This window comes from Canis lupus, chromosome 12 (assembly GCF_011100685.1).
Source record: "Canis lupus familiaris isolate Mischka breed German Shepherd chromosome 12, alternate assembly UU_Cfam_GSD_1.0, whole genome shotgun sequence".
In the NCBI taxonomy this organism is placed as follows: Eukaryota; Metazoa; Chordata; class Mammalia; order Carnivora; family Canidae; genus Canis; species Canis lupus.
The window spans coordinates 6469748-6482957 of record NC_049233.1 but is presented as its reverse complement, the minus strand read 5'-3'; the positions used below and the strand labels follow the sequence as shown (position 1 = coordinate 6482957).

General features: G+C 42.3%; 2 protein-coding genes across 7 annotated transcripts in view; one reads left to right on the top strand and one right to left on the bottom strand.

Moving 5' to 3' along the window:
* The window catches only part of TBC1D22B (TBC1 domain family member 22B), an 83409-nt gene extending 74069 nt beyond the window's left edge, over positions 1–9340 (bottom strand). For both annotated transcript variants that reach the window (XR_005367635.1, XM_038553909.1), the window contains exon 1: positions 9105–9340. Coding sequence is in view for 1 of the 2 variants with exons in the window: in XM_038553909.1 (XP_038409837.1) it covers positions 9105–9160 (56 nt within the window). In the remaining variant the exon portion in view is untranslated. The remainder of the gene's footprint in view (positions 1–9104) is intronic.
* TMEM217 (transmembrane protein 217) overlaps positions 8651–13210 on the top strand; it is a 49573-nt gene continuing 45013 nt past the window's right edge. The window contains exon 1 of one of the 5 annotated variants that reach the window (XM_038553914.1): positions 8651–8750. The gene's annotated coding sequence lies outside the window, so the exon portion shown is untranslated. Of the gene's footprint in view, positions 8751–9109; positions 9513–13210 lie in introns of those variants that run through there. The other 4 variants (XM_038553911.1, XM_038553910.1, XM_038553913.1 and 1 more) reach the window with 4 other exon arrangements.

Here is a 13210-nt window from a genome sequence, read left to right as displayed (position 1 = left end):
ATTAAAACTTTTTAAAAAGGGCCATTGATTTGTGGGGTTTTGTTTTTATTTTTTTTTATTGGAGTTGAATTTGCCAACATATAGCATAATACCCAGTGCTCATCCCATCAAGTGCCCCCCTCAGTGCCCGTCACCTAGTCACCCCAACCTCCTGCCCACCTCCCTTTCCACCACCCCTTGTTCGTTTCCCAGAGTTAGATGTCTCTCATGTAGGGCCATTGATTTGTATTTCAACCTTTGCAAATACTCTAAGATGAGTACACTTGAGTTCTCCAAGTCCACAGGCCTCTTTACAGCAAAATATAAAGATCGATGATAAACTCTGCAGGAAGATTTCAATGGGCTGGTTAGGTTAGGTGAATGGGTAGAAAAATGAAAGGGTCCTTAGACTCTCTCTTTTGAAAGAATTTACCAGCTACCAGTAATCCATGAGAAAAAAAAGCAATCCTAATTGCGGAGACCTAAGAGCCAAAGGCCATTAATTACTATCCAGGAAGGGGGCCTTAAAATCACAGTAGACTGTTTTTTAAATAGGTCAACCCCAACGTGCTAGCACAGCCAGAAAGGCCAAGATAAGCAAGAGATTTTCTCAGCAAAGGTATCAGAACCCAAGTTGAATTTGTTAACACACTTTTGAACTGAACCATGATGTATCTGTATCTGGAACACTTTAATTAATCAGTTTGTTGAATCTCAAAGGGAGAGGCAAGACATTAGAAGAGAAACCAAGATGATCACAGAGACAAGATGAAGACAGACTGGAAGCCTGGTGATTAAGGTGCTCAATTTCCTGGCATTGATAATTCACTTGTCAGCCTGAACCATCCTCCCAAATTCCCAAATCACACTCAATTCTGGAGCAGGCTGGTCTCCATTCTGCATTCCAACACATCTTAGCTACTATATTAGGCTCCTCTCCCATTTAAATATCATATCCAATCTGAAACATTCCCTTCAAGCTCTATACTGCACCCGACCCCACCGTGAGATCTTCCCGGATGCTAGCCCCCAGCACCCACTAACTGTTGCCTTCTCAGATTCCCTAAAATACATAAATTAAGACTTAGAGTGCTTATTACTTATTTACTTATTAAAAGCAATAAGTCATTTTTTTAAAGATTTTATTTATTTATTTATTAGAGACAGAGACAGAGAGAGAGAGAGAGAAGCGGAGACACAGGCAGAGGGAGAAGCAGGCTCCATGCAGGGAGCTCGATGTGGGACTCGAGGGTCTCCAGGATCCCGCCCTGGGCTGAAGGCAGTGCTAAACCGCTGAGCCACCCGGGCTGCCTGCAGTAAATCATTTTTAAAAATAAACTTGATTTGGATCATAATATAAGGTACACCTGGGTTGGTGCGCAACTCATATGTACATAAGAAATAAGACATTATGGAGTTCAAACCTCACACACCCCTACTGCCCTCAGAAGATATTTTATTGAATCTAGCATTTTCCCCCTTTTTTGTTTTTATGTTATTTTTCCATATTTGTATCCCTAAACAATATATGATACTGTTTTCCATGTTCTTAAAACTTTATATAAGTGGCACCACACTATACATTTGACTTATTTTGACTAGTAATCACAAATGTTATTTTTTTTTTTTTAAGTAGGCTCCACACCCAGCACGGAGCCCAATGTGGGGCTTGAATTCACGACCCTGAGATCAAGACCTGAGCTGAGATCAAGAGTCAGATGCTTAACCAACTGAGCTACCCAGGTGCCCCCTATATGCTCCATTAAATATTACTTAACTTCATGGCTGGCTAACTGGTCTCTCCAACACAAAATTTAAAAAAACATATGCTCCAGGGGTTACTGGGTGGCTCAGTTGGTTAAGTGTCCAACTTTTTTTTTTTTTTTTTTTTTTTTTTTTTTTGCATAAACTGTCCAACTCTTGATTTTGGCTCAGGTTATGTCAGGGTCGTAAGATGGGGCCCTGCGTTGGGGCATATAGATTAAAGACTGTCTTAAGATTGTCTCTCTCTCTCCCTCTGCCCCTCCCTGCTCCTCGCTACATAAAACATTTGCTCCACACAAGTATAGAAAGCAGTTTACTCACTTTTTCAAACAAAAAGAAAAATGCAGAGAAAAATTATCAAACATCCAGGAACCTATCACTCTGCTTTAACAAATGTTAATACGTGTCACATTTAAGAAAATAAAGCATGAAGGAGACTTCTGATGTCCCAATTGCAGTCCCCAGTCCTCTTCCTCTTTCTTCCCAAGAGATAACCATTATCCTGAAGTGGGTATGAAATCCCTCTCCCAACTGTTTTTATACTTTTACACACATTCACATAAACAACATACAATATTGTTTTGTTTTAAAACTATACACAAAAGATTGCACATAACTTATCTTTCCACATCTTGCTTTTCTCACTCAACAGTGTATTTTCACCCAGCTGCACTTTTTAGGGTTTTTTTTTTTTTTCTTCTTCTGATTACACAGTAACATATGTGCAGGGGAGAAACCAGAGAGTCAATGATACCCAGCATCGTCACCAGGGGAAGCCAGGGTGCCAAGCAGATTTTCAGCTTCTAGAGAACAGTGGTGATGCCACCTCTTTTTTCTGCAGTCCCCTCACCACCTGGCACAGTGCACCACACCCCACCAGGCACTTCTTAACAATGCTTAGTGAGTTAAGGTGGGAATTCTGCAAACCCCAGGCCTCTGCTTGAGCAGGCTCCTGGCTTGCTAGACCTCAACACTAGAGGCAAAGCCCGCATCTTGGAGAAATCACACCTCATGTGCAGAGAAATGAATGCCACAGCACATGCCACAACAGAGACAAGAGACCAAAATCCTGGTCAACCTCTGACACTCTCCCTAATAAAACCAAAACTACAGGGTGTGTTGGCATAGCTGGTTTGTACAGTTGCAATAGTGCAAAACACTCAGTAGGAAAAATCAACAAGTGTTTAGAACTGACAAAGGAGTGAAAGCAAATATGGGATCAAACCTATTCATTTGAAAGCCAAGCATGTTGGCAATTGATTTAGGCTCATACACTCACTTGATGGAAGTCTTACAGAGCTGGGGTTCTACACTGCTTCAGTGATAACTTAGTAACTGCTAGTAACTTACTTTACCATTAAAATATTTCCAAGCTAAGAAGAGGTTGTAATATAATGTACCTGCCCAGACAGGCTGGGAGCATAACACTGAATCCATGATCAGATTCATAAATGTTATGGAAAATAACCAAATGACAGAGGTTTTAGTTGAAAACCTACAGGCTCCTAATTTAAGTGATTCGACACTTTTCTCAACTTCATTTAATGCTAAAGAGAGCTCCTTAATTTTAACAATAAACCCTCTTGGGATACCCAGCTGGCTCAGAGGATCATGTGACTCTTGATCTTGGGGTCCTGAGTTCAAGCCCCACGTTGGGTATAGAGATTAAATAAATAAAACTTTAAAAAATAATAATAAACACTTTTGCTTAAAAAGGAGAAGCCCTTCCCAGGTCTGGAAATCAGAATGTGGGAAATGAGCCAGGCTTTGGCTCACATGTGTCTCTCCCATTCCAGGTCTTATCTACATCTTTTCACTGGAAACGCCCTCACCCCTGGACTGGATGAGGTGCTTTGTCAGGTTTCCTAATCTTAGCAGAGATTGACAAAAGGCAGAAGAAATAGTAGAAAGAGCACTGGACTCAGAGTCAAGATATCTGAAGTTCTGCAATGTGATTTGGGGCAAGTCACTTCCCCTCTTTGGCCTGTTTCCTTACTTACAGTGGCTTTAGGGTCAAATTCTAACATTCTACAACTTCACAACACTCAGACCTTCGTGGGGCCAGCAATTCACTACTTCCAAAAGCACGAGGTAGAAAAGCCCACCTCAGTGGCCCCCATACCATCTACTCCTATCTATCAGGCATAACTGGTGTGAATGGCACAGCAAAGAGAAACATCCACTAATACAAGTTGGAGCTGGTAACTTTAAATTTAGCACTCAGCTTCAGCCTTAGAGGTCACTGAATTCAAAACTCTCATTGCATAGATAAGGAAATTGAGCATGGAGTATTTAAGTACTTTGTCCTAAAACTTAGCTTTTTCTCAGAGTATGTGATATCACAATCTTACCGGACCACCTAAGTCAGAAACCTGGGAATAGCACCTCCTTCTCCCTCACTCCCCAAATCCAAAGGTTTACCAAGTCCTATTGACAGTCTCAAACTTGACCTCTAATTGCCACTGCCCTAGTCCAAGCCATTATCACTTCTCCTTCTATTGATTGCAGTGGCCACCTAACTATAGTACTCTGATCCCCAATAGAGGTCAGGGGTGGGTGGTGGCTGGAATGTTTGGAAACGTGTACGTGGGAAAGGTGTTTGTCCCAATAACTGGTGGGTCTTCCTGGCATTTAGTGGGCAAGGACCAAGAATGTTAAATATCCTACCATCCAGTACAGTCCAGATTTAACCCACCCAAAACACCAACCGTCTCCCCCACCCCTAACTGTTGAAAACACTGGTCCAAACCATTTTCCTCAGGGCAGCTGGAGTATTTTTATAAATGCGAATCTGATTGTGCCACAGCCCCCACCAACCTTCTAATGGCATCCCATTGCTCTTGGAGTAATTATCACAATCCTTAACTCAGGCTCTCTTTCCAACATGGAGGCCTGGAAGACTTAGAGTTTGGATTTCATTCTAATTACAAAAGAGAAAAAGGTCTGCAGAGGGGCAGGAAGAGAAGCAGGAACGCCAATTATAAGGCTACAGCAGTAGTCCAGGCAAGAGAGGACTCAGTCTGATCCATGGCAGTAGAGGTGGAAGTGGTGAGAATGGTTTGGATTCAGGGTAGATTATGACCACCCAACAGGACTTGCCTTTGAATTGGTGTGGCAGGAAGGGAAAGAAAAGAATCAAACATTAGGATTTTTGGTCCCAGGAACTTGATGAATGGTGGGACCGTTAAGTAGATGGAACAAATGGAGGGCAGATGTGGAAATTAAGAGTTCTGTGTGGATGTGTTAAGTGTGAAATGCCTACCAGACAGCCAAGAGGAGAGGCATTCATTGTTCAAGATCCACATGGCAAGTGTTCCCAACACGAGGACTCAGGTTTCTTTCAATTTAATTCACGGCTCTTATCCCAGTGGTTCTCAAAGTGCAGCTCCCAGATTAGCAGTAGCACTATCACTTGGAGACTTCTCAGAAGCTCAACTCCTCAGGTCCCACCTCAGACCTACTGAATCAGAACCTCTGGATATGGAGCTGCCAATCCATGTGTCAACAAGCCCTCCAGGTGACTCAATAAAGTTTGAGGACCACTGCTCACAATCATACTCCTGGCCAATAATGAACACCTTATAGCCATAGCTGCCCTGCATTAGGCTTCTCTGTGTCTCTGTAAACCCTCTGCCTCATTAACAATAGGTGGTGCTCTGCTGTTTTTTTTAACCCAAGACTCAACATGGGCTCCAGACACACCACTGATCAAAGTCTTCGAATTCCAGTTTCAGAAACCAAAGTGAGGGGGAGAAACAAATAAAAAAAAGGAACTACTATAATCCACAACTATCATTTTCATAATAGCTAATATTATTGAGCACCTCCTATGGCAGTATCTCATTAATCCTCCTAACAGCCTTATGGGGGTAGATACTCTGTTCCCATTTTACAGATAAGGAGATTGAGGCACAGAGAGGTTACATAACTTGCCCATAGTCACACAGCTAGAAGGTATCAGAGCTGGGGTTTGAACCCAGGCAGTCAGGCTCCAGAGTCTGCATTCTTTTTTTTGAGACAAAATTAACATGTAACATTGTGTAAGTTTAAAGTGTATAATGTGTTTACCATCTTAACATTAGCTAACACTTCTATCAAGTCACATAATTATCCTTTCTTTTTTGTGGTAAGATTAAGATCCAGTCTCTTAGCAACTTTGAAAGTTATAATACAGTGCTGTTGACTATAATCACTATGCCGTGCATGATATCCCCAGAACTTATTTATCTACCAGTTGAGTTTCCAGAGCCTGCATTCTTAACCACATGGTATATAGTGTCCCCTATCTTTCTAGGCATCTATACAAGAACCATTTGATGTATTAAGCACATGAGGTTCCTATAAATAACAGAGAACTTTAAAAGATGTTTAATTCCATCAACTTACTGTACAACCTAGCAATTCCACTCCTACATACACTCAAAAGAACTGAAAACACACATCCAACAAAAACCTGCACATGAATTTCATAACATTGTTTATAACAGCCAAAAAGTGGAAACTATCCAAATGTCAACAACTGATGAATGGATAAACAAAATCAGATATAGTCATACATGTAATATTTAGACATAAAAAGGAATAAAATATTGAAACGTGCTACAACAAAGGATAAGCCTTGAAAACATTATGCTTAATAAAATAAGCCAATCATAAAAGCTCTTTTCATGTTACTCCATTTATATGAAATGCCCAGAATAGGTAAATCCATACATATAGAAAGATTAGCGGTTGCCAGGGGCTGAGGTGAGGGGACGGATACAAGGTTTTTTTTTCTGGGGTGATGAAAATGTATTGAAATTAGTAGTGATGGTTGCACAAAACCATCTATACTTTAAATAAATATACAAAATACCCCCGAATTGTACACTTTAAAAGGGTGTGTTTCTATAGTATGTGAATTATAACTCAATAAAGCTGTTATTTTTTTTAAAAGATGTTTAATTCATTTTAAACTTAGGCTAATTTATTAAATAAAGTTCCTATTTGTTGTCATTAAGGTTGCTAGATCATGATCAAAGAAACTGAAAGTAACTGCCATCACTTTGAATTTTTACCTTTCAAACTGCAGACAAAACTAGTTTCACTTCTAGGTTTCCATGGACCTAGAAACAGTCATCTCTGTCATTTCCCCACCCAGGAGAAAGTTTTTCTTCACGAACATTGACAGAGTGTAAATGCAAAAGTTCTATTCTTGAGCAAATGCCCTAATCTTTTCCTTAAATCAAAGCACTTTCTATCTAAAAAAAACTTTAATTTTCTCCCGTAACCAGAAGATGCTAGGGCTCCCCACTAAAGGACACAGCTGAACAATAGTTCTCTTCAACCAGCAAGGTACTAAAAACTGTTACGAATTGTGGCAACATTTTAATGCCTTAAGATAAATAATGAACATAAATACCTAGTACTGGAATAAGGATTTGAGAAACATTCTCATAAATATTTACTTGCTCTACTAATAACAGCAATCCTCATAACTAGTATTTACCAAGTAACTATAACGTGCTAAATAAACACTATCCTGGGTTCTTTACAAATAGGATGTTTAATTTAGTCCCCACAGTAACCCTAAGGAAAGTAGTTCTATTCCCATTTTATAGGTAAGGAAACTGAGGCTCAGAGATTGAGTAAATCATTTGTCATTGATCACACAGGCAAGAGAGTCCAAATAATAGCACAAGTCTTTCTGAGCTCAAATGTTCTCTCCTTTATTCCTCAATATTCCTCTTCAAAATGAAAAAGGAAGCCAGAAACTTGAAGAAACTAAAAAGACTCCTGATTACAAAAGTAATGCTCTGAAAAAAAAGCTGACTCTTTCCTATAGTCCAAAACAGGAAATATAGAAAACAAATAATTGTTAATAATAACCAGCACTCAATCAGGCACAAAAGACCATGCATGCCATGTCCCACATTTCAAACATTGCTTCCTGATTTAACAGTTTTCCCACTGATTCTGATTACAACCTTAGGATGTCAAAATTTAATGATCTCACCATGGAAAACCCCAGAGAACAGCAGTTGTGAGACTGGAGAGAGCTCACTAGATCAGGAAGGAAAAGGAATCAGTTGGCAGGAAGTGGTGCCTATCTAAAAACATAGAAGTCTTCAGCAGTAATATTAACACTATCATTCCACAGCCCTTTAATCTGAAGCTATTTCTGCATTCCCTTGCATTACTTTAACACTGTTACTAAAAGCTGATTCCCATATGTCTAATAGAATCCTAAGTAAAATAAGACTGCTATATAGTCACCACTGACCCTAATTTCTTTCTATTCAAAACGAAACAACACACACACACACACACACACACACACACACACAAATTCAAAGGATTATCCCTGAATGAAAAGACCTGAATCAATTAAGAAAGGCAGCGTGTGGGGGGTGCAACAAACATGAATTTCATCACCAAGTAGACTATGGCTGGCAGAAATCTTCACGACTGAAATACACATCCCTTATACTTACTTCTTAGGGCTCTGGCCAAAACAAACTGAAACTATAAACCAGATTAATGGATGTACAAATGCTAAGCTCTCAACATACATCAAAAGGGAGGGGGGGAGCAAGTAGCTTTGAAGGTCTGCTTTCCAACTAAACAACTGAAGAATGGAAGAATTTTGTGCATTTGCACAAGAAGAGCTTTACAATGCAGACGGGGGGGGGGAGGCGGGGGAGGGGAGAGGTCACTTGGGGTTGAACAAATCTATAGAAAACGCTAAAGAAATAAGCTAGATTCTTGAGTCACTCTGTAATAATTCCTAATGGGAAGAGGCCAACTCAAAACAAAGTAAGGTCGAGCTTGTGAATTTTCCTCACTTTTCCTGTCCGCCCCCTCCCCCCCGCCCCCAACACGATCCCAAGCTCCCACCAGAACCTTTTGGGAGTCCAAAAGAAAGATTCGTACGTACTGATGTGGGCCAGGCAGCAAGGGAAGGGCCACCCCGAAGCAAACAACCACCTGTGCGTGCTGGAGACCCCCAAGGAGGAGTTCTATTTAAAGTAAGAGGCAGCTCTGGGGATGACCCTCCAAACCCAAGACCGACAGTGGCCATCCACCCAACTCCACTGCCCCCCGCCCAGACTCCGGCCACCTCCCGGCTAAGGGCAGGCTCTCCAGCGCCCTCCGCCCCCAGACCTCGGTCGGCTCCCACACCCAAGCCAGTCCCAAAGCTCGCTGCCCGCTCCTTTGCCCGACAGCTGACCTGCCGCCACCACGCAGTCCCAGCTCCCCCAGTCCAGGCTCCCCAGACCAGCCCTCCGGGGTCGCTGACGCCCCAGGGCCGTGGGCTTTAGGGCTCAGGATCTCCAAGGGTTTGGTCCAATCTCCTCTTCCTTTCGGCGTCCTGGGCTTACCTCCCCGGCAGCTTGGCGCTCCTCTTCCAAAACTGCTTGCTGTTCTCGGCGGCCATTGCTCTGGCCGGGGAAGGCCTTGTAGGCGGGCCAGGGGGGTATCCGGCGAGATACCCCCAGGACCCCGCAATCGGAGGGCCAACCCAGGCCGCTTCCCCGCCGCCGGTCACCCGCTCCCTGCTCCTGGGGGCGCCATCTTGGATGTGGGCACCCCCCCACCCAGCGCCGCTGCCATTGGCGGGCTGCGCAGGCCGTGGTCAGATAGACCAATAGGAAGCCGGGATCCTGCAAGCCACTGAAGCCTAACGGTGACGTCATGGACTGGGCACACAGGTGGACCGGGAAGGCGGAGCTTGGACAAGCAGGGAGGCGGGGCTGAAAGTTCCCTAACCCTAGGAGTGGAAGAAGCAGGTAAAGAAAGGGACCTATGGGAAGGAAGAAAGGGACTGTTTTCTTTGCGGGGGGGCGTGAGGGGGGCGTGAGGGGAGGGATGAGGTTTCTGAGGCTAATATATTTTGGAAAGAGAGAGCATATGTATTTATGTATATAAATCTTTGACCTAAAAATAAGGACCCATGTGTTGGTTGCAGTGTCCAAATCAATGACACTCTGGTTATTATCCTCCCCACATTTCCCCGTTCTGTTTAGAATGAAATTTTTTTTTTTTTTAACCTATGAAGAAGGATCAGTACAGATGCAATAGCCCAGGGTTGCTAACTGTTCAACACGTGAGTAACGGCTGGTTCATAAGGGTCTCCCGCTCCTCTGGTAATTGATCACATTAAAGGTTTGTGTGTTGTGGGTAAAATTCAAATGATTTAATCCCTGTTTCACCATTAACTGCCACTCTCGGGCTGTGAGAACCCAAATACTGACAGTGTTAAGGCATGTTCTTATTTTATCCATCCAATTCAGACTATCAAGGAACATTTCCTGCGAGGACATAGAGTATCGCCAAGGCGTGAATCACAAAGATTGTGGCTATAGGCCCCCCACTCCCCCCAAAAAGTCTTTAGTGTCCCTTAGTCTATTATAAATCTATCACCCTTGAATTTATTTTCAATCTAGCTTTGACTCAGAATGAGATTTGATGCAGCATTTTGAACTCTTTGTTTTGTCGGTGTTTTTTGCTCTGAACACAGTGATTGTGGTGGGATGGGAGACGGGGAGTGGGCAGGGAGCACACCCTAGTCCAGAGTAGTTCAGATCCCAACAAAGAACTACTGCTTGTCCTTCATCCCCACTTCCAATTACCACTACAACACCTCCTCCCACATATTAGAGAACACCTAAGGACTCCCTGTCTAAAAAAGAACACAAGCCCTCCAATGGCCTTTTTCTATATTAGCATTACCCCCATTTCAAGCTTCTTTTGCGCCCTGATTTTACATTGATATTGTATGAAAGGGGCTGTTTTTACTTTCTATTAATTTTTTTAGCTTCCAGGGTGCCTGGGTGGCTCAGTGGGTTAAGCTTCTGATTTGGGCTCAGGTTGTGATTCCAGAGTCTGGGTTGAACCTTCTTTGGTGCTCCCTGCTCAGTGGGGAGCCTACTTCTCCCCCCCCCACCTCCCCCCCATGCTCTTTCTCACACTCATTCTCTCTCAAATAAATAAATAAAATCTTTTTTAAAAATTTGTTTGAAGCTTCCATAGCCTTTCATCATCTCAGTCACTTTTATGGGCGTTTAATCCATCTAACAAAAGCCTCTCTAGCCTTTTAATTGTTTTCTCTGCCTTTCTTTGGCTCTTCTTTTCCTTAGAATGCAGTGACCAGCACTGTACACTGAGCTCCATCCAGAAGGAGTTTCCTGAGGTTTTTGTTGAAGCTCATGTTTAATCTTCAATTTGGACAGCCAGAACTTTTGCTGGAATTTTGGGCTTTGCAAGAGTTGACATCTTGAAGAAATAATGTATAGCAACTTCTAGATCCCTTTCTTTGGTGGCAACTGGCAGGCAGTTCAGAGTTCATTATTCAAGGAATCATCTGAATTGTCTCCCTCTATGTGAGCTGTCTTATACTAGTCCATGTGGCAAGTCACCCGCCATTTTACAGCCTACTCACATAGCTTTAGAAATGTTCCAGAAGATGCTCCCTATTGACTTGACATTTCACTGTGTGAAAAGCAGAGTATAATTTGTGTACCTAGAAATGTCTCAAAGTATTCCTTTTTCTTAATCATTTAAGAAACGTTAAATAACGCTGATTCCCAGGGGTTGCTGTTAACATTGCTCGGTCTGGAGAAGCCCTATTTTTTTTAATTTTTATTTATTTATTTATGATAGTCACAGAGAGAGAGAGAAAGAGAGGCAAAGACATAGGCAGAGGGAGAAGCAGGCTCCGTGCACCGGGAGCCCAACGTGGGATTCAATCCCGGGTCTCCAAGATCAGCGCCCTGGGCCAAAGGCAGGTGCTAAACCGCTGCGCCACCCAGGGATCCCTGGAGAAGCCCTATTATTCCTGCTCTTTATTTTCTGCATCTAAACCAGGTTCTCATCCAACGTGAAAAGAAATTCACCCTAATCATCTCATGATAGCTCTTTAAATAGTTTTTAATTAAGGAAGTTGAGATTGTTGGGTCCTCTCTCACCACCAGCATTATCATCACTAGAATCTAAACCAACCACATCTTTACAGCAGCCTCCCTGCTTGCTTACACTCTTGCCCCCTTAGAGTCTATTTCCTACACAGCATTCATAGAAAGCCTTTTAAAATGTCAATCGGATTGTGTCATTCCTCTGCTCAATACCATGTCTCCATCACACTTAGTATAAAATGCAAGCTCCTCAAAGACTCTACATGATTTGATTCCACTCTCTTTCTTGCTTAATCTTCTCCAACCACATTTATTGGCCTTTTCCCTGCTTCTCAAATACTCCACGCATATTCCCACCTCAAGATCTTTGTATTAGCCACTTCCTCCACTTGAAATTCTCTCCCCCTAAATATCTAGATGACTTTATCCCTCATCTCACTCAGATCTATTCCAAAATGTATTCACATGGGGGGTGTTGTCCCTGACCACTCACCTTTATTTTTTTTTAATTTTAAAAGAATTTATTTATTTATTTATTTATTTATTTATTTATTTATTTGAAAGAGAGAGTGTAAGCACAGGAAGGGGCAGAGGGAAAGGATTTTTAAGCAGACTCCCCACTGAGTATGGAGCCTGATGCAAGGGCTCAATCTCATGACCCATGAGGTCATGACCTGAGCTGAAACCAAGAGTAGGACACTCAACTGACTAATCCACCCAGGCGCTGCCCCCACCACTCATCTTAAACAGCAGTCTCCATCATTTTATTTTTCTTTAAAACATTATCACTACGTGACATATTATGTACTTGTTTTTTGTCTGCCTCCATCCCCTAGAATGTAAGCTCCACTGAGGCAGATTCTTTTTGTTTTGTTCCCTGCTTTTCTCAACTAGAATACCTCTTGGCATATAGTGAGTGCATAATATTTACTAAGTAAGAGAATGAAAAGTATAAATTATTCTTGTCTTCTGGTTTTATGTTGTTCATCAACATTTTTTTGCTGGAAAATATGACAGAAGTTATGTTTTCTAACCCCTAGTAGGATGTGTCCACTTTACCAAAAATTCTATAAGCTTGCCAATGCTCTTGGTTGAAGAGCAATCTTCCTATCTTGGGAAAGATAGTCCTCTTCAAACTCTTTCACAGCTTCAGAGAAATGAAGCTGTACCTAGAGTGATGAGGGAGAGAGGCCACCCACCTAGTCAGAAGATGAATTGAATCAACTGTGTCCATCAAAGGGGTGATAGCTGTGGGAGCCAAATCACCTTCACAGCAAATTTTGCCCAACTAGAGGCGAAAATCATTTGTTTAAAGTTCCCAAGGAGTCCCTGGAGAACTTTAAAAAAGAAAATATTTTATTTTTTCATTTATTCATGAGACACGGAGAGAGAAAGAGAGAGAGAGAGAGAGAGACTGAGACATAAGCAGAGGGAGAAGCAGGTTCTCTGCAGGGAGCTCAATGCAGGACTCCGTCCCAGGACCCCGGGATCACAACCTGAGCCAAAAACAGATGCTCAACCACTGAGACACCCAGGTGTCCTTCCCTGGAGCACTTTTAATGGAGGCTCTTAGT